Raw genomic sequence first — 20,105 nt, 5'->3', positions numbered from 1 at the left:
AGCGTCTGTGATCAGAGTTCGCTTGGCCTCGCGATCAAGGAGACCTTGGAGAAGGACCCTGTCGTCGACTTGGCGCTATCGACTTCACTCCCTTGTCTGGTCGAAAGTCTCCGTTGCGTGGGGTGAGATGAGATTCTGAAGGCCGTCGACGTCGCTCGGAGGGCGGGAGGTCGGATCAGCGCGGTCAGAAAGTTGCAAGGCGAAGACCGTTGCGGTAAGCACAAGAAATGGGCAGCACCATGGCACGGACTGAGATCGACGGACTGAGATCGACCACCAATGTGCAGAGCGTGCACCAATGCGTTGAGAGAAGCAAGGAGGAGTCAGGCTCCCACGTTCCAGAAGTGCCAAGCTCGCCATCCTCGAAGGCTTGAAAGAAGATCGAGTAGGGGCATGGCAAGGTACGCTGGTCACACTTCCTGGTGCTGTGATATGTATATCACCAATCTGAGCAATCTGAGGGGCTGCGAAGAGATGAAAGAGTGAGAGACTTTCCAGGAGTCATTGTGCTGAAGGAGAACGGTGGACCAAACGCGAGGACATATTATTTGACTACTTCCAGCTCCAACCATTCGTTGATCGAATCCAGTGGAAATAAAAATCATTCCTCATGAACGATCGACACCACACCTGAAGACTAAGCTTACTCCAACGATTCACACTCAGAAGGAGTCGGGATGATGACCGGCAGTTCTCGAAAATCCCAACGGATGGCAAACATGGTCCGCACCGTCCGCAATCGATGCGCTGCTTCCTGCTGTGCTTCTCTCCACGCCTTGCATCCCTCTTCGTGTCAGACACGTCCCTGCAAGGGACCCGCGAAGGATCCTTACCGTTCCACGTGGCGAAGGCGGAGTTGAACATGGTGTCCTGCCTGTTTTGATCGTCTCGAAGGGCGAGACCGCGTCTGTGGACTCCTCGACCTGGACAATGATCTGCGCTGGAGGTTCAGCCTGGCATTTGGTTAACAGGTTCTAGATTCAGCGGTACGACCGTGACCACAGCTCTTCAAAGAGCCAGACGAAAGTAGGACTGTAACAGCGTGACACTGGTTGCACTCCGAACGCTGCTCCCTCTGCCCACGCTAGCAACCCGCTTGGCGTGCTTGTACCCCTTTCACTCCGAGAGTTGCCACCTGCATCGCAGTACATCACGCTGCGTGACCACCGAGTGCTACACCATACGCACTTCAAATCGTTCTATCGCCATGCACTCGTTCTGTGCGAGCTCAGCGCTGTCACACTTGGGCGGCCATGCTACGGTCCAGGTGCCAGGTTCATGAGGCTACACAGAGCACCCTGCTCGACCAATTTGATTCCACGTTGGGCGTCGAGATGAAGAAGTCGACCACAGCGATCAAGCTCTACTTGCGAAGAAAAGCCTCATAGTCGCGAGCAGCCTCCTCCTCGATTTCCGCTCTTTTGCTTCGCCTTACATCTCGACGTCTCGGCGGCAAATCCTTCGCTTCCACTGCAATCGAGCCCGTCTGAGTCGTGATCTTCGTTTCCAGGACCGCTGCGGTCAGGTAGACTTCCTTGTCATCGACATCCAGTTCGTTGTCTATTTCCTGGGCAAGGTCGAGAATATCGCGATACAAGCCAGTCCGATGGTCCAGGTTATTTGCACGCCCAAAATTGCACACATCCCAATGCAGAGCAGCGACTATGCCGGCGTAGACCGTGGTCATCGAGCAGAACAGGAGTAAGAGCTGGCATGAGAAACCCCATTTGTAAGTCTTCCCGGGCTGACACACGCTGTTCTCCTCCAAATACTTCCTGCTCAGTTCTGTGCCATCCACGGTCCAGATCGGTTCAATCTTGATTTTTAAGGGATCGATGCCGAGGTCATAGGTCGTATTTCGGAACGTCATGTTCGAGTTGACAAGAACGCATCTGTTGCCTGACCGGGAGAATTTGATCTCGAAATCTGGGTCGCGAATGTGGTCCGTAGCACCGTTGAGGCACTCGCTGTGGTTATTTCTGTCCAATTTCGCCGTCATATTATCCAGATCTGACGAAATGTTAGCAGACTCGATCCTTGTCCAAGCAACGAGACACCATACAGAGGGTAATCATGTTGTACTCTTGCGGCTGCGCAGTTGATGAGAGGGTAGCGAAAGGTTCAAGCCCGATCCTTTTACCATCCTCGATCACGGCGCTATCCCGACCCTTGACGATTTTCCTTGACGCAATGAAATCATTCGTGTTGCTGAAGTTCCCTGAGCTTGAGATGGAGGGATCAACATCGAACCTCAAGTAAGGCGTCGTCTGAGTCTGATAGCCAGTCATCGCAGAAACAATTGTGCCGAACGAGGTGAGGTAGACGACCATCCAGAGAAATGCGAACAGCCTCCAATTCCACCTTCTTTCCTTGGGTAGGGTCGCGACCAGGTCTTTATACAGGACGATCAAGGACGAGAGTGAAAGTCCATCAAAGACAAGCGTCGCCGTAACCGGAATGTGCATCGGCCGAGACTCCATGGATCGAAGTAGGGATCGGCGCATCACTCTATAGGCCACGAAGGCAGCAAACATCTGGCCGCCTCTGCCAATAATCAGATCCCAGCTGATGTCGATCGCTTTGGCCTGGGAAAAGGTAAAGCGGCCTCCTGCGAGATTGACACTGAGGAACATGCTCAAGTCCCAGATTTCGTTCCATCCGGATTGCCATGGGAAAGTCGGATTGTCCGAAGAGCAAGAGAATCCATTGGCGGTGTTGTTGGATGCGCCATCTCTGGTTGTAAAGAAGATGGTGGTGAAGATCAAGAATGTCGCCAAGAACAAAGCGGGACTGATCACATCCTCCAGAGTTGATCTGATGCGATTGTTTGGTCCGGCAGTTGAAAGGACTCTCATCTTGGTGGTGTGGATTGGGAAGCGAGAGACAGCGTGCGAGAGTTGAGTTAGGGGAACTCCGATACCTACTATTAATCTTCAGGCACCATCCACGACTTTGATTGTCCGCAGCAGTGAGGCTGTGATGCACATAGACAATATGCAAGAAGCCACAGTGGCCAAGCTTCAGCTGCATCCTTCGGGGTGGTGCTCATTTGCGGCTGTAAGACTTGAAGATCGGCCGGATGGTTTGATGGATGTGCAAGTCGAAAGCATGGTCGTTTTCGTCGCTCAATGCGATTCAATACAGAGCATCAGCATATACGACGGCTCAAACCCTGTCAAGTGAGGCGGGTTGTCCAAAGCGCCAGGTTTGACCAGGATGCGGATCCCAACAATAAGCAGGGTCGTGGTGGATGATGTCGGGCGCTGCTCTTTAAGATCCCGATCATGATCTGGTCGTCCTGCTCGACACGAAAGATTCTGCAAAGTGGTATAGGAAACAGAAGAGACCGAGACGTCGATGCCATTCACTTACCCTGCACGCTGGCGTGCCACAGAATACTTCCAGTCCAAGCTGTGCCGCAAAACCATCACAAGACATGGATAAACCAGACCATCAAGGTCATCCTGCCATCAAGGTAACGCACAAATGCTGACTGCCAGGTGGAATCTTCGCTTCTCGCTGTCATCAACCAAGAAACAAGTAGTCCACTCTGCATTGACTGCAACCGACGCGAAGCAAAGACAAAACCACAATGTCTCACGATACAGTCTACTTCTCGCGCCCTCGCAACATGGGCAAAGCTGCCATCGGCTGGTAAGATGACCATGCTCCGACAGCGTGAATTTCGACTTCGTTGCTGACGTGGGGACTGTGCTACAGCCGTGTGACCGGCGACAAGAAGAAGAGCGGCGTCATCCGCAAGTACGGACTGAACATGTCGAGGCAAGCATTCCGCGAGAAGGCGGCGGACATCGGGTTCCAGAAGGTGAGTCGTTCCGATTCGAGAAAGTTGGAAAAAGGGAATTCGACGAGGGCGTGAAAATTTAGTTTGCTGTCTGCTGACACTGTGCTTCGCAGTTCCGCTGAGCTTCCACGCCTCGCTGTCCCTCTTCACAACTCCGCAAACACCGATGGAGGACAAGCTCGATGGAGGAGACTGGCAGAATTCGGACAGTCAAGGAGCTGGGGAGGAATCGACCTGCATGTACTCAACAGATCGCCAATCAAGTCCGACTTCTGGATCACTGCTGAAGGAAATTGCCACAGCCGTTCTCGCGCAATGCAGCTTGACTCGAACACTCGCTTCGCTTCGTCTCAAACCGCATATCTCTATCTCCAAGGCAACACTTCCTGTGGCCAGAACCTTCCACAATCTGCAATCAACGATGCCACCAGTCGCGCGGTCTTCGGTAGATCAATTTCCACTCTGGTCGTTCCAAGTACTCCTCGCATCCTTTGTTCGTCCGATGGTGCGCCTGTGCAGCGCTGCCGTTGCTTGCACTTCGACCTTCATCCTTCCACACATGCCTCGCGTACTCATTAGATCGCATCTCAAGATCCAATCGTCATCGCCTCCCTGATCTTCTTCGCCTCATCCCGCAATCTGCATGGCTCAAGCTTCTTCAGCCACCCATCGATCTTGTCCCTCACACTCATCAAGCCTCGCAGGCCACGATACTCTTCGGACAGCAGAGACATCCAACGATGCTGCGTATGCTTCGCTAGGAGAGGCACCTGGTCATGATGCAGGATGTATTTCGTTGCGACCTGGCTGCCCTTCTTGTCTGGATTCTCGCACCTCAGCAACCAAGCTTGCAAGCCCTCTGGATTCGGGGGGCATCGCTCATTGATGACCAGTCTGACGCAGAATTGCCTCGACGACGGCGCGTCCACGGTGGGTAGTGCATGTAGTTCGCGGTCGGAGAGGTGGTCGAGGAAGCGGATGATGTGGCTGAAGTTGAAGTCCACGACTGTGGTCATGATTGGCGTGGCGTGCGTATCAAGCACGCCGAGAAACTCGTCGCGAATTTGTCGAGATGTGGATAGGAGAGAAGAGCGACCGACGAGCTTGCATTTTCTGGGAGGTCCGGGTAAGGTCACCGGAGTGGAGCCGGCGATTTGCTGGTAGACCAAATCTCGCAGCTCTGGCGGGAGGGAGAGGAATGGAAATGTCGAGCGTGGTTTGGCAGGAGCGAGTCTGATCGTCGTTCCTTTGGTTTCCTTCTTGTTTGAGCGCTTTGCGTTGAGGGTCGCGCGTGCGAGTCTCTTGTTGAGAGAACGCATCGTGGGAAGGGCACTGTAGTCGATTCCTTCCTTCGCGGAGCGCAGTGGCGCACAGCTGCCAGTCTTCTTGAGGATCGACCGCAGTGCAGTGGATTTCGTACGATCGCCTGTCTTCTTGGGAATGGACTGCGTTGTCTTGGCTGTCAAGGAAGCGTTTCGTGCTTGAGCCCGGCCGCAGGTGACGCCGAGAGGATTTTTCGAGGTTTTGATGTTCAAGCCGGACGATAGCGCTGACTGACGTGGCGGTTCCATGGGAGCGCAAAACCTACGTCCTTCAATTTGGGGAAGTCTTTTCCTGGGCGGGATGGAGAGGGAAGGAAGAGAATGTCTGTCCCTCGCGGAGAAGGTAGTCGCAACCAAGGAGGCAGCGTTTGTCTTCCTCAGACTTCACTTTACCTACCATATTCACTTACCTCAAGGTCTTCATCGCGTGGGGTCCCGTCCTGTAAGAACATCAAGTGAAGTGGTCCAAGGCCATCCTCCCAGGCCCCTCCAGGCACTCACCAGGCACTCGTCTCGTCGCTTCTCACAGTCACAGCACCCACTCGCATAATCATCTTACTCGTCCTCATTCGCTTGGGGCTGTCGGAAGATGTCTCTCACAGTCTCACTACTGCAACGTGTGCATCGCGTGGCATGTTTTCCCTCTCGTCAAAATCCTTGAAGTGCATCCCCACGGCGTCCCAAAGACCTCCCCGATGCGTCCCTCCGTTAGCGCCTCGTCTTCCCCGACCATTCAGCATCGTCTCGTCCGCGCTCGAGCTCCTGCATTTGCGACATCATCTCGATTCACCTGCAACCGACTCCTGCAATCTCCACACAGCACAGCATGTCGACCTTCGGAAGTCCTGGTACGTGTGCACAGAACAAAGCGAAGAAGAAGAAATCTCTGACCCAGTGATCTCGATACAGGCGGCCGCCAAATCACCTCCAAACCCATCCCACCCGAACGAGGTTCCTTCCCTCTCGACCACGAAGCAGAATGCCAGCCCATCATGAAAGAGTACCTGAAATGCCTGCGTAGTCATCGAGGAGTCAACGATGACGCTTGTCGGCAGTTGAGCAAGAATTACCTGCAGTGTAGGATGGAGAGGTACGGGAACATCCACGAGCAGAGAATACACATACAGAATGGGAGACTGATATTCGAGGAACAGAAACCTCATGGCGCCCGACTCGATGCGGAATCTTGGTTTCGGCGACAACGCAGAGCCGACCACCACCACTGCAGGCAAGGATGGCAGCAGTCCTGCGCCACAGGAGCCGGCGAAGAAGTGAGACATTGAGCGCTTGAGATACCGCCACGGTTGCACGTGTACGTCCTCAGTCTACCTGTTTTCCATCCACCGGGTCTGGGTTGAAATGAGGCTTTGCGCACGCATCTGTCTCCGGTCGATGACAGGCGCCAGTGAACACATACGATACGAGTGGCGGTAAGGGAGGTTGAAGGTCTGAGGTGGAGAGTGGGCTGGTCCGCTGGGGATGGTACGGGAGGTCTCCGAAATGCAGGCCGGGAATCGGGCATTCTTGCTTCCTCCTGAAGAGCCGTCTGCCTCGATGATGCAAGCTAAATCCGACGAGTCGGAACGCTCATCAACACCGCGTTCCCGACGCCACCATTTCGACGGACGGCGATCAATCGAGAACCCTACCGACTGGGACAATCCGACCTCGATCGTCGAGCAAGGACGGTTTCAACCAGAGACAGACAACGCAAACAAAAGCCTCCAAACATCCCATCACCCGGCCTTCCTCATCTTTCGGCGACCAAGGAATGCTCCGGCGAAGTACCGGACCACCATGAAACCACACCGACTCACTTCATCCGCAAAACCACACTCACTCCCATCAGCCGCCTTCCCGGGCACCGGGAGGAGCTCGTTCATACCCCAGCTCCCCGGTCCACTCTGCAGCAGACAGAAACAAACAACGCCGCATTGGGGGATTGCACAGACACATCTCTACACCGCCAGTCGGCAGCCAAGGGATGGATGGCGACACAGCATATCACGATCCGACGTGACAGCCGAAGGGAACGCCCGATCGAGCGGCGCGATGGCTTTGTGGCGGCGCCCGAAAACTGACTGGAAGCGGAATCCTTGCGTGTTGGGTAGACGGGGAGACGGGACTGATGCGCACTTTGCACGGTAAAAGCAAAGGACATGCATGAGTCATGGTGGAGGTAGACTTTTCATTCACGGCAGTAGCAGAGGAAGCATACATTCGTACATTCATACGTACATGCAAACATGCAAACCACAAAACGCCAGCAGAAAACCACTAGCCATGCTTAAGTAAAAAGACTCAAAATTCAAATGCAAATGTGGTATCATCGAAAAAGCATTCTCAATCTCTCCCATGCCCATGCTGATCGCTCCCTCCCGAACATTCGTTGCATGCTATCGCCTCCCGGCCCTCCCAGATAATAAAGACCGTGTCCCTCCGCCGTCTGTAAATCGTCACTCGCAAAAATGTGACGTAGCCAGCATCCATCGTGATAAAGCAAAAGCAAGCGGCATAAATCGATTTCGCGAAATGTAAAAACAAGAAGCCAGAAGCAAGAGGACCCAGTTCAGATTGTAAAAAGGCTGCAGGCATGCAATCGAAAGACGCTAACGCCGGTTCCAGAAACTCCCGTCCATGCTGGAAAGATGCAATGAAGAAGGAAAACTCCAGCCGTGGTTGGGGAATAGAACTCCGATGTGTGTGTGAGTGTAATGCTGTGGTGTGGTGGGTGCGATTGAAACGCGACAGGATGGCGAAATGCGTGGTGATGATGTTCTGCGGCAAATGCGAAAGCGCGGTGAGGTGAGATACTGTCGTCGTTGCATCATGCCGACCATTCCCGTCGGTCGTTGCGGAAGGAGGTCCTGTGGCGGTGAGATGCTTGTGCTGCTGATGTGGTACGCGTCCCGGGCTGAGTCCGAGCCAAAGATATGCCGGAAATCCCGACGACCGGGATGCAACACCTGCAGTAAGGGGCAGGTCGTTCGTTCGCATAAGACTTCATCGATGCCGCGAGTGCTCGAGCTCACAAATGCCCTGCACCACCCATCCATCAGTGTCAAAATGCTGTGTTGCTTCGTTCATGCCGATCTGTCCCAAGAACGCCATGCAAGGCGCCTGTCTTAGATCTGGTGGCTGTATGTCGATGATGCGTGTAAATGTGGGTATGTGTGACATGACCTTTCCATCTACATCAATTCGTACTCGTCTTCCTCCTTGAGATCGCCGCCGCCCCAGAAGTGCTGAGACATGCCGCTGTTCATGCCACTGCCACCAGACTGGAAACCGGGGCTGATCGGGGGAATTGAGAGACCGTTGGAGGATTGTGGACCTTCGTTAATGGTGTCGCCTGCGACGTTGGTGAAGCCTGGGACGCGTAGACCGGAACCGGCTGCTCGCGAGTATCCGGAGAAGCCACCGACCGGAGCGTGCTTGTTGAGGACCTCCAAGATCTCGGACCGCATGCGATGCTCCTCCTCGCTGACCTCAAACGGCCATGTACCTCCCAGCCGCTGGATCAACTCCTTGGATTCTTCCTCCTGTCGGAGTTTCATGTGCATGAACCACATCATGTCTCGTGTCCAGGCGACCGATCCGTTCAGGATGTCGCCCTTGTTGGGTCCCTTGTCCTTCTCCTCCATGGGGAGACCCTGCGTGATTGTCCCGGATCCGGTGCGTCGGCTTTGGCCCCCTCCAAGCAAGGTGCTCGCCGAATTCGGAGGTGACATGCCAGTGGCGTGCGTAATCGATGGCGAGAGGGGTGCGTTCGTTTGAAGATGCTTGCGGACCTTTTCGTCTTCGAGTCGGTGCTGTGGAACGAGCGTACCAAGGTCGTGAATTCGCTCGTTGATGTTGTCTCGACGCCGCCTCTCAACCATGTTGTGAGACTCCCTTCGACGTCTCCGCTTCGCCTCTTGTGTGGAGAAGGGAGGACCCGCGCCGTTCTCCATCTTCGTGGGTAGCGAAGATGCGACTTTGTGGTGATGTGAGCTGTTCTTGAGGACCTCGGAGATTTGAGGGTGTATAGGTTGTCCGTTGGAGGGTGATGGGAATGGTGATGCTTCGCCCCAGCTGTGTGCACCATCGGGAGTGCTATCCCAACCTGCACCCATCGAGTTCTGCTGTCGATGTTGAATTGGTTGCATGCCCGGGTGATTGTAGTCATCAGTGATCTGCAGATGGTTGATGCTTGGTGTACCAGGTGACCGAGAGTCTGACACCTTACGCTCGCCGTGCTTCACCCCCGGTCGAAAGGCTGATTGCTGCTGTGGCATGCTGTGTGCGCCAAACTGCTGCTGACCCGGTGCGGAGCGGAAATTGCCGTAGTTGAACTCACCCGTGAATGGTGAATGCATTGGTGCGCCATCAGGCGTGTGTGAAAACATGCTCCCACTCTGCTGCGCCATTTGTTGCTGGTTCATGAAACCTTGCTGCATGCCGTTGTTGAAGTCGAAGGCATTGCTCTGTTGGTCGATTTGCAGATCGAGGAGCTCATCATCGGCAATGCCGGAGTTGCCGAGATTGAAGCTGGAAGACATGTAGCCGTTGTTGCTATTGCCGTTTGTGAGGTTTGCGGGGTTGATGTTCATGTTGCCGTTGTGTGATCCTTGGAAGGGTGTGTAGTCGTTGGGGTTGAAGGAGTTGAAGTCGTTGAGTTCCTCGTTTTTGATAAAGGCCATGTCGTCGTCGTCTAAGCCGAGATCAAGCGGTGAGTCACGCTTGTGGTGTTGGAAAGGAGGAAAGACAGTGAGATTGTCTGTGGCTGTGGGAACACATGTTAGCAGGCGAAGATGGAGAATGCGCAGAAGCGCAGTCATTGTGGGCGTGCATTGTCGTCGGATGGAGAGCAGATGCGAAAAGGTGTGTGAATATTGTGAGGCAGAAGATAATCGCGGGTACTCACAGGCAACAGGCATTCCTCGGTCGTCGCTCATGCGTTCATGACACGGACGGCCGATCGGTGTAGTCTGAAGTCTGTCCGACAGGTTGACGGCAGCTCGGCGTCGTATCCAGCCACAGATGGGTGTCAAGTGTAGCCTTCGGCGTTATTCCTTGCTACTACCAACGTAGCACTCTTCTTTCCACAGGCCGAGAGTGTTTGCCGAGCACAGCAATAAGGCCGGCGGAGCGGGCTGAATGACGATCTGCGCCAATGGGCGATGGTGGCAGCGAGCACAGCAGGTGAGATGGATTGCTAATGTCGTGCTTCGTGTGACGATCGCGAGGGAGAGTCGAGGATGTTGTTATGTGTACGTTGTGGAGGAAATGAAGTCAGTTCTGACAGGTGGGAGGCGTCGAGAGGATATGGTGGATCAACTGGGAGGATTCAGGTCAGCCATGGGCAGCAGCACGGATTTGAAATTAACGACGGGAAGCTGCAGTCGCATGAAAGAGAAAGCGGCGCATTCACTGGAGCTCATGCGCCGCCAAGGCCTCGAGCGAGCCGTATGCCGGCGCATATTGCCTGCGTTCGGTGTATGGAGGAAGTTGACGTGAGTGTAGCTGTGGGGTGTGTGAGGCCGCTCTCGTCAATCGCGGGGCGGACGTGAGAGCGACGCGGGCGATGGAGGGGAATTGCGCGCAGCGGGGAAAGGAGCGTCGCAAAGACACGAGGGAAGACGGCAAGGCGATCAAGCTGTACTCACCTGTGGAGAGGTCCTTGCAGTGGCGGATCCGTTTGGAAGAGGTGGTTTCGGATAGGTGCAGGTGGAATGTCGATGTATTGGACTGGCCGAAGAGTCGGTCGGTCGTCGAGGGAGTGAGGTGAGATGGAGTTGTTCCTTTTGGACAGAAGAGCGGCCGAAGACGGAATATGAGCAAGGCAGGACTCGCTTGCTGACGGCTCTCGTGGCCGCTTCGTTTGATCTGTGACAAGGACAGGTCGGTAGGATCTTTGGTGTCACAGAGAGCTCGATGAGGTCAAGTTATGACTCGGGGTTCGCCCGGCCGATGGCGCGGGGTGGATTGGTGGATTCGATGTGAGGCTTCTCCACTTTGTGGCAGCGTCGTCCTTTGTTCAATGGACAATGCTGGCGACGTGCGAGTTTCGAAGTGGAAGTCGGTGAACCAGTCGGAGAATGTTCGTGAGAGAAGAGATGGTCGAAATCGAGATTGGTCGATCGGATTGGCTTGGTGCTGAAGACCTGGATACCCGGCTTTCTAGCGGTGAGTCTGAGCTGGACGGATCGGTAGGGAAGGAGGGTCCGCGGGGAGCTCTTCTTCCAGAAGTCGCCTTGTCGATTGTTCGAGACGTGTTAGCTCTGCCCCAGATCGTCGTTGCTGTGGCGGTGCGGTCGCTAAACGCGCGACGAATGATCTTCTTCGACGGCCTTGTCGACTTGAACGACTTCAACTCGGCTGGTTGGACGGAACGGCGGCAACGACGAGGCGAGGGATGAGGCACTTCCTGATTCGATCACTTTGTCGATGGTACGGCAGTCGTCCGCCTGAAGATGCGAGCGTCTCCGGTTTGAGTTGTTCGGATGGAACGATGGCGAAGATGCGGACGGAATCCGGTACGCGACCCGACGATAGAGGTGAGGAACGTGTGATGAAGGATTCAATGTTGGTTCAGGACTCTTCCGAGAGTGATGACGGCTTCGACCTCTACTTATACTGCTAATCAAGAAGAAGGCTCGACGCAGCCAACTCTTTCCTCCCATCAACGCCCGCATGATAAGGGGTTCCACTTCACAAGGCTCCATCCGAATCAAACAAGTGACCCCATCTAGTCACCCTCCCTCTTCACTCCCATCACCGCCACACTTGTCTTGGACGTAGGATGGAAAGGTCCATAGTATGCCATCTCGTCGTCGCGTCCGCTGATAGGACTCCCCATGGAGACGGGAGAGACGTGAGACATGCATGCCACCATTTGACATGACAGGTTCCGCAAGCTTTCTTGCATCCACAACGACGCCTGGACATTCCCTCCTCCGCTCGTTCCTTTGACCGTCTGAAACGACTGCACGCTTTCAGTCATTGCACGTACACGCACGATCGCGAGCTCGCGCGCTTCATGCAAGCCTTGCAATGCTCGATCGGATCCCTGGTCATTGGCCACTCCCTGTCTGCGTCCTGCATCAAATGAATTGTTCGATGCAATCGGAGCTTCTGTCGATCGTATGCACGCTGCGATCATGGCCCTGCAGGATGTAGAAACTCTTGCCCTGCTTTGAAAGATTGTCCTCTATTTGCTGCATGTGCCGAAACTCTCGTCGTTCCGTCTGCCAGAAGTCTCACTCACTTGCTAGACTGCATTCAAATAGTTAATGCTGTCAGTCATAGGCTGTGAGTATTCGATGACATATGTTAGAACACATTCGTTGCATCGACATGACCGAGTAGTTGCCGCGGTCGACTTGCGACGAGAATAATTCGTTTTCATTGACATTTTGATTGAAGAATTCACGACTTCTGCCGGCCAACATCCACGCTTCATATCGGCGTTGCCCCCTCCAAAGTTCCGCCAGCTTGAAGCTCCTCCTGATGACATCCATGCACGATTCCATTGAACTGGCATACTGAGACAGCCTCCGCCACAGCCAGAAACGAATCCAGCTGCAAAATACGAGGCACACAGGCCAAGCTCTTCCCATTCTTCGCCATATCCGAACAAAGGCAGAGGACACGCGTTCGTCCAATCAGGCAGCAGCTCAACAAGAATCCACACCTACCTTACCTCCTCGATCACAAACGATAGCTCCAATCGAAGCACCAAAACCTCAAACACACCATCTCCCACGGCGCGCCGGACCACCGCACAAAGCCGCGAGCTTACCAAGAGCCTTGCACCACAATCATGGCTTCCTCGTCGTTCAGAGACAGCATGAACAACCTGGGATGGTCACGTCGCGAAGAGCCCGCCAACACGACATCACAAACCTCCCTCCTGGGCTCAATACAAAAGTATAATCCTTTCAGCAACGAAGGCAATGTACGACTACCCACACATGAAGGCGAGGGTCCCGGTGCCCCATTGCCCGCGCGGACGCGAAGAGAGGAGGAAGAAGGCTGGTTTGCACGTAAGTCTGCCGCATTTCCACAACACCCTCCACAGCTCGATGTATGGCATTGTCTGGTGTGGCGGATCTGGGAAGACGGACCTGCTTTCCTTGATATGGCTCCACCATTACGGCATCTGTGAAGGGCATGTCGAGCTATTCCATCTCTCGAAGATCCGGATCGACTTTGCCAAGAGCTGCACATGATGCATGTTTGCTGCCAAAGCCGTATCCGTGAACCTGTGGAGTGCCTGCGTTCGTGCATGCGCCTCGCAGGTCTCATTCCTAGCTTCCACACGGACAGTCATACATCGCAAGCCGCTCGAGGACTGCCTGATCGCTCGGAAGCTCATGCCGAGACATTGCTGACGCGTGTGTACAGTAAGTCGATGGGATCGCCTATTACTCTTTGGTGGCCTCAACCTGGCCGCCATTGCCTTGTTCGTTGTTTGCTTCACGCTTCTGCCCGTCTTGAGCTTGCGTCCGCGCAAGTTCGCAATACTGTACGTTTCCTGTGTTTCATCTGCGCTCTTTCTGCACTCCTCCACGATCGGCGTCCCGGTTCGAAGCTTCCCACACTCCTTCTACGGGAAGAGGGTGTGCTGCTATTCCGGATTCTTCCTCTGTGCGGAACGTTTCTGTTCAGCGAATCAGCACACAGCTTCCTTGCCACACGTCGATGGCGCATATTGTTCTCTCGAACCTTGCCGCTAATGCAGAGTGGGAACGCCCGCCTGACCACAAGCTTAAAGTAGCCCGGACGAGGGTGCTTGCGTGTGCTACACAAAAGCCGCATCCATTCGCAGCACAGCTCGCCTGTCGATCATCCGCTTCTTGCATTTCTCTCGACAGTGGTATCTCTTTCATCATCTACCACAGATCGCAATTTTTGCACTTGCCTGCCTTGCACCTCAACAGCCTTCGGAACACTTCGACATCACCATCCACCACGAAAGGAATCAGTTACGATGAACGACGCTAACAACAGATCAGATGGACAATGGCCTCGGTGCTCTTCTTGAGCTCTTGGGCAGTCATGATGGGCCCGATCATCTACGGTAAGCAACACGCAACTCGCAGCACCCACAAATCTTCCACTTCCGTTCGCCACCCCATCTTGCAACGCCCGCCTCTGTCTACGCATCAGCCATTACGCGTTGATCGAAGGTGCGGTATCGCTTCGCCGTCGGATGTGGGCTCGCGAAGCTACAGCCGACATGCGACGATGATCACCCTAACACCATCCGCAACCGACATCAACTTCCTGCGTACTTGATTGCTAATACTGCGTCTTGAAACAGTCCGCCACCTAATCTCGCAGGAGCGACTACCCTTCACCGCGACCTATCTGGGTAGCATCGTGCTCACGCTCTACTTCGCGATGGGGGTAAGTCTGACGTCTGCTTGCGTCGCTTTCCTCTTTCATTGTTATGGGATTGAAATGCCCGAGCCAAGACCTCAAACCCTGGTCACATTACTCGTCCCTACACACCCTCTTCCCACTTCACCTATCTCGCTCATCGCACACCCAACCACCCTAGCGCGCACATTTCACAATATCTTTGTTTCTGATCCCGTCACGGGTGTCGATCATGCGGCCGCTCCGGAGTCGCACTCTTGTTTAGAGAGTGTACTCTGTGGCTGTGCATCTTGCGTGTACACTCTGATGTACTGCCCATATCCTTGCACAGATCACTGCCGGAGGAACCATCGTCCGACTCCGAGCGTGGTTGTTGGTTGGTGGTTGGTGGTGGTTTGGTGTCTTATCTCGACCTCACCGCACTCACCGCACTCCCAATCTCTGCACACGCCCTTCATACTATCGCTGCTCCACGTTCTTTCGATCGCTGCGATTCTTGCCTTGAGCCTCGTTGTCGTCATTCATCTCTCCGCAGCAACCTCTCTGCTTCACCGCCGCACCAACGTCCACTTTTCTCACACTCAACCCAGCCCGTTCTTGAATCACTTCACCTCCTTTACTTCACTCCCTCACCTGACTCCATGCGATGACCTCACTAATACTCAATCTCTCACAGCTGAAATCCACTGTCCTCACCCTCTTCTCTTCGATTGTACAAATGGTTGCGCTGGTGTGGTATCTCGTGAGCTATTTCCCGATGGGCTCGACGGGTTTGAGGTTTGCGGCGAATTTTGGGATCAGTCGTGTGACTGGGTGGATGGGCGATTGATCGAGCGGAGCGACAGATTGTGAAGGGATCAAGAGAAAAAGTGAAGGGAAACCAGCAGAACGTGGTCGCATTACGGTTGATAGATCGAACCGGTGAGTGCAGACATACAGAGGCGTGGAGACTTGACAAGGAACAGATTGAATCTATCGTGAATAGACGTAGAGAGTGTCTGCAAATGATGGGCGGCCTCTCAAATTTCTCGCTGTTGGTGAACCCAAGTGGACGGATGAGAAGCGGTCGGACATCACCAGTGCGCTACTATGCAAGTGAAGTGAGTCTCACACTTTCCATCAGCATGGACACCGCAACTCACCCTGCATCGCAGCATCGTGACACGTGATGATGATGAGCGACTTGCTTGTGACGAACCGCCATCTCTGTGCTTCCGTTGCTTCGAGTGAATCAAACAAAACTCGCAAGAGTGGGTCGCTGCGGGAAGCGGTGCAGTGTTTGCGCTACGCGCACTGAAGTTCCGACTTGCGTCTCGAGAACTGCAAGAACCATCACATCAAATCTTTCGGCTGATCAGTCATGCCGGTGTGTATGTCGGCCAGCGCCAATGGCGCCACCTTTCGATGCCAGCAATGCGCTCTGCAATTTTTGCATGTGAAGGATTCGGCCTACGGATGTCTGCGGCAAGACCTGATTCCGGATTGGTACGCTGCAGAGCTCGCACAGGATACCGCGGACGAGTGCCAAACCGCTCGCCAGGCCATCCGCGGAAGCCTTGCAAAGTACGGCAATGCGATCTGCTCGAGATGGAAGAAGAAGTCCAAGGACAAGCGAGCGGCGTTAATGCTGAAAGTCCATTCTTCCATGGAGCGTTACGCGCACTTTGAGGTTCATGCGAATCGGAACCGAGCAGTTCCCAGTGTCCGCGCGGATTTCGATTGGCACGAGGACTCGATAGTCCAAGCACGAAGCATGCCCTTTCTGAATTTGGAGACACTTCAGCATGACCCCATGCGTTTGCTCAGTCTCCTGCACTTCCGCTCCAGCGCGAGACTGGAAGATTGGGTGTCTTCTGACGTGTCCCGTCTGGAGGAGGTCTGCCGGAGGGTCGACGGACGGGCAAAATTCATGTTCAATTTGAACTGTGTCAAAATGCGCGGCCCGGGACTGGGTGAACTTGTGCCGCACGACCAGGAAAAGTGCCACAGCCTAGAAATCGTCGGGTTCCCCTTGGCATACAGCGTACTTGCGATGCAGTTCAAGCTTCTCATCTTCTTGAATGCCATGGTCAATAACATCCTCGATTTGGAGTCGACAACGACGACCCCGGAAGGCAACGATCGCTGGCTGGCTCTACTCTCCTGTGGCTTCAAGTTCTCGGGAGCTGCTGAGTGTTGGTCGCAATTCGACAATCCGTTCTCGAGCGCACCGAAATTTGATCCGGAGCAATGCCTTCAGCAAGTGAAAGCGCACTTGGCCGAAGCCGAAGATCATCTCATTCTCGCGCAGACCAGCCCTGAGTACTTCCAGTCCATTCCTGGATTCCACATCGAGGCTGCCTCCGTCAAATACCAGAAGAGCATGCACAGCAAGCCGATACCCGTCCACGCCGAAGGCAGGAGAGTGGTAGATTTGACCCTCACAATGATGGAAAAGGTCGCAAATCTTCGATGGCTCGCAAAGCAGGTCGCGTATGTGGCAGGCGCCAGACAGGAACAGGATTCAAGCTATGACAGAGCGTTGGGCGCACTGTACAAGATGGCGAATGAACTATGCCAGTCTTCGAAGCATGACCTCGGCGAGATGCTAAGGGGCTCTGCGGACTTTGGTCCCAGCTACGAGATATCTCTTCACCATGGACCTGGAAAGACCATGCCTGGAATACCCTCGAAAGACTTCAAGCAGTTGTTCCACAATGATAGACTGCACTGGTACCTGTACCAGATCTATGGTCTTCGGCCCAACGACAATTCAACGGAAGAGTCGTCTCTGTTTGCGTCAATAGAGGAGCATCTGGAGAAGGCAGATTTCAGAGAGCGCTCTCGAGTGGACTCGAATATGTTCATGCAACTGTCGACGATTGCAATTTTCCAGCAGATCAAGACTAACATCGCCCTCTCGTTTCCTCATTTGATCAGATGCGAAGCCGAGAAGACTTTCGAGCCAGAGTTGGAAAAGATCAATAAGGCACGTCGTCGATCACCAAACTATCATTATCCAAGCCGCGTTGGTCCACGCTCTGCTCTGCTAGAGCTTCGCGCACACTCATGGCCAAAAGGACGACGCGATCAGGACTGGCTTGTCAAGTCGGAAGAGACTCGTCGGTACATGTTAGCATTCTGGGATGCAATGCGAGAGGAGTACAGAAGGTGTCTTGTGCAAATGGGAATACCCGGATACTACGCGGACGAAATCATCTCCAGCTTGAAGGCGGATCATGCTCCAAAGCACTTGTCGGAAGTTGCGGTAGAGCGAGCCCAAGTATTGCAGCAGATAGCTGAGCGCAAAGGACGTCTAGCAGGGCCTGGGATGGCCAGTTCTGTTTCGGTCCAGAAAGTATGGGGTGAAGAGCTGGGTGGCACCAAGTTTGAGCTCCCAGTCAATCGCTACAAGCCCAAGAGCCGGCCCACGGAGATTGCCATACATGGTGCCGCGGATAAAGACGCCCAGAGCATCGAGACTGCCGTGGTGTGCCCACCAGCACGGATTCCTGTCACCGCGGTGAGCAAGCGAATCTTGTCCAGGCTCTTCGCCGCTGCGAATGAATGCGCCAAAGGCATTGTCAAATGTATTTACGAAGGCTTGTTCGTCGTGTTGTGCTCATGCTAACATCTCGCTTTAGGGCAACAGATCGTGAACGCCTTGTGCGATGCCGGATTGATTGGCACGAATGCAGGCGGCTCCGCCGTCAGCTTCAGATTCTCGTCCGACGGAGGCTCGATCGTCTTCCACAAACCGCACCCGGACCCAAACGTCGACCTTATCCATCAGCGCAACATGGGCAAGAGACTGAACAAGAATTTTGGCTGGACTGCGGAAACTTTTGTAGAGAGGCAGAAGGCGAAGGAAGAGGAAACTACCGAGGATTGGGGGCGGCAGAGACAGAGGATTGAGGGTGAGCAATGTCGGTCTGCTTGGGTTGCGGACAAGAGAGAGGCTTGCGATCTGCGCTTGGACACAGGGATGTTGCATTGAACGGTCAGATACCTTCAGAGACCCGGTCCAGCAGTATGTCGGTACGCTTGGTTTTACCGACATTGGCAGTCGATGTCTGCCTCAAATGTGTCGATCTAGCTAATCATGCAGACGACAATGGCGCACTGAAATCATGCATGCAAGCTTGCCACTGAGCATATCTGGTACTCTGGTCTGGTGTTGTCGCTGCGGCTCATCTTCGTTAATGACCACATTACTGTGCTTACAGATGTGACCGCAACGTTCTGCTGGATAGTTGGTCGGTGCAGACCTTGCAAAGCTCATGCGAAGTGAAGACGACACTTCCATCGCTCCGCTGCAATCTCACCACGCAGTCTGGACTCTGGTGGCTTAGTCTGTACAGTCTGAGCCGGAGATCGAAAGCATGGTTTTATACTTTGATTCCTCCGTAGACCACATACTTATTTCCAATGAGACTCCGATTTCTTGCGCACACACCAAGCCAGCGGAGTTCGACCTATGCGGTGGAGGAAGACATGGTTCTAGGCAACTTGATGGAGGTGCGGCTCGCGTGACATCGTTCCATGTACTACTCTCAATATTCGCTCTTGCGTCCCACCGAGCGGTAACGTCCTGTGCTAGTGCGAAATTGGAGTGAATCCATCAGCGGAAAAGACCCTGCAGATGCACAGCCTCGCCTTCCACCAGAAGCCAGCGCATGTCGATTCATAATTGCCAACACTTGGAAGTATCTGAGCTTTTGTAGCTCTGCGACTGACAACTGGACAGAGCTGATACAAGTCGGCCGCTGCAAGAAGCCGTGCTGTCTGGGCTGGCACTAGCAGAACAGCGAAGTTTCACGCTAGTAGGTGAATTTGAAAGAGAATAGCCACGAGTTTCTCTCATGTGCCTGACGGATCCATCACGGGTGAGTGCTGGGGACGAGTGGAGTATCACCAGCGCCGACTTCTGATAAGGCATCGACGGCTCTGCTCAAGGCGAGAGTCACATGAAAGGACAGATGTGAGGTGAATGGAGCCAGAAAAAGTGGACCTACGCCGGCTTGTCACAGGCGGCGTTTGCTCTTCCTTATGCTTCTTCAGACTGAATCATCCAATCATCGACATTGCAGCATCGTCCTTCGTGTTGATTGTAGGAGCTGCCGCACGTCCGTGCTCAGGTTCCACTGTGTCTCAAGTATTCGTTGGACTCCCTCTCCAGAACGTCCACGACCAACTCTGGAGACCGGATCCCACCACAGCAATTTCGACCTACACCTTGCCACACCCATCATTGATCGACCATCCACTCTCCTCCAAGTTCACACGCAATACGACGCGGCTGGAATACGCCATCAACATCACATCGCCATCATGCCGGCGTGCAGGACTGTCTCCGCAGATGGCGCATGCTCATTTCCTTGCGCGCATTGCGCTTTTCACTTCCTGCTCGAAAAAAGCCAGTCCAGCAACACCAGGCAAGAAGATGCGCAATCCGATGACACAGCTGCGGCTTCTGTACAGAAGGGTATACAGCGATGTGAAGACTTGCGCCAGATCATTCGGGAGATGCTAGCAACATCCGGCAATCTTGTCTTCTCTCGATGGAAGAAGAAGAGTAAAGCGAAGCGCGAAGCCATCATCATGCAAGAGTCACCGTTCGTGCCGCGTGATGC

General features: G+C 54.1%; 7 protein-coding genes across 7 annotated transcripts; 3 read left to right on the top strand and 4 right to left on the bottom strand.

Annotated features, from left to right (window-relative positions):
• Positions 1 to 1,363: 1,363 nt before the first annotated feature.
• On the bottom strand, positions 1,364 to 2,855 carry MYCGRDRAFT_90125 (uncharacterized protein; the record flags this gene model as incomplete). Its single annotated transcript, XM_003856678.1, has 2 exons — positions 1,364 to 2,010; positions 2,141 to 2,855. The coding sequence occupies 2 exons, from the start codon at positions 2,853 to 2,855 to the stop codon at positions 1,364 to 1,366; spliced, it is 1,362 nt and encodes a 453-aa protein (XP_003856726.1).
• A 737-nt stretch (positions 2,856 to 3,592) lies between these two features.
• MYCGRDRAFT_34783 (40S ribosomal protein S29) lies at positions 3,593 to 3,880 on the top strand (the record flags this gene model as incomplete). The annotated part of the gene is made up of 2 exons (XM_003856906.1): positions 3,593 to 3,654; positions 3,721 to 3,880. The coding sequence occupies 2 exons, from the start codon at positions 3,593 to 3,595 to the stop codon at positions 3,878 to 3,880; spliced, it is 222 nt and encodes a 73-aa protein (XP_003856954.1).
• Positions 3,881 to 6,065: 2,185 nt separating this feature from the next.
• On the top strand, positions 6,066 to 6,372 carry MYCGRDRAFT_19563 (uncharacterized protein; the record flags this gene model as incomplete). Its single annotated transcript, XM_003856907.1, has 2 exons — positions 6,066 to 6,217; positions 6,282 to 6,372. Coding segments are annotated over 2 exons (243 nt in total), but the record flags the coding sequence as incomplete, so codon positions are not given.
• Positions 6,373 to 8,318: 1,946 nt separating this feature from the next.
• Positions 8,319 to 9,668, bottom strand: MYCGRDRAFT_84231 (uncharacterized protein; the record flags this gene model as incomplete). The annotated part of the gene is made up of 1 exon (XM_003856677.1): positions 8,319 to 9,668. One exon carries the CDS (start codon positions 9,666 to 9,668, stop codon positions 8,319 to 8,321), a length of 1,350 nt encoding a protein of 449 aa, XP_003856725.1.
• Positions 9,669 to 11,857: 2,189 nt separating this feature from the next.
• On the bottom strand, positions 11,858 to 12,738 carry MYCGRDRAFT_90122 (uncharacterized protein; the record flags this gene model as incomplete). Its single annotated transcript, XM_003856676.1, has 3 exons — positions 11,858 to 12,094; positions 12,377 to 12,379; positions 12,655 to 12,738. 3 exons carry the CDS (start codon positions 12,736 to 12,738, stop codon positions 11,858 to 11,860), a joined length of 324 nt encoding a protein of 107 aa, XP_003856724.1.
• A 193-nt stretch (positions 12,739 to 12,931) lies between these two features.
• MYCGRDRAFT_54282 (uncharacterized protein) lies at positions 12,932 to 15,505 on the top strand (the record flags this gene model as incomplete). Its single annotated transcript, XM_003856908.1, has 5 exons — positions 12,932 to 13,154; positions 13,516 to 13,636; positions 14,127 to 14,191; positions 14,435 to 14,520; positions 15,170 to 15,505. The coding sequence occupies 5 exons, from the start codon at positions 12,932 to 12,934 to the stop codon at positions 15,320 to 15,322; spliced, it is 648 nt and encodes a 215-aa protein (XP_003856956.1).
• A 575-nt stretch (positions 15,506 to 16,080) lies between these two features.
• On the bottom strand, positions 16,081 to 16,417 carry MYCGRDRAFT_102887 (uncharacterized protein; the record flags this gene model as incomplete). Its single annotated transcript, XM_003856675.1, has 1 exon — positions 16,081 to 16,417. The coding sequence occupies one exon, from the start codon at positions 16,277 to 16,279 to the stop codon at positions 16,115 to 16,117; it is 165 nt and encodes a 54-aa protein (XP_003856723.1).
• Between the last annotated feature and the right edge of the window lie 3,688 nt (positions 16,418 to 20,105).

Source organism: Zymoseptoria tritici, chromosome 1, assembly GCF_000219625.1.
Source record: "Zymoseptoria tritici IPO323 chromosome 1, whole genome shotgun sequence".
NCBI lineage: Eukaryota > Fungi > Ascomycota > Dothideomycetes > Mycosphaerellales > Mycosphaerellaceae > Zymoseptoria > Zymoseptoria tritici.
Note: the sequence above shows the minus strand (reverse complement) of the source record. Positions and strands in the feature narration are given on the sequence as shown.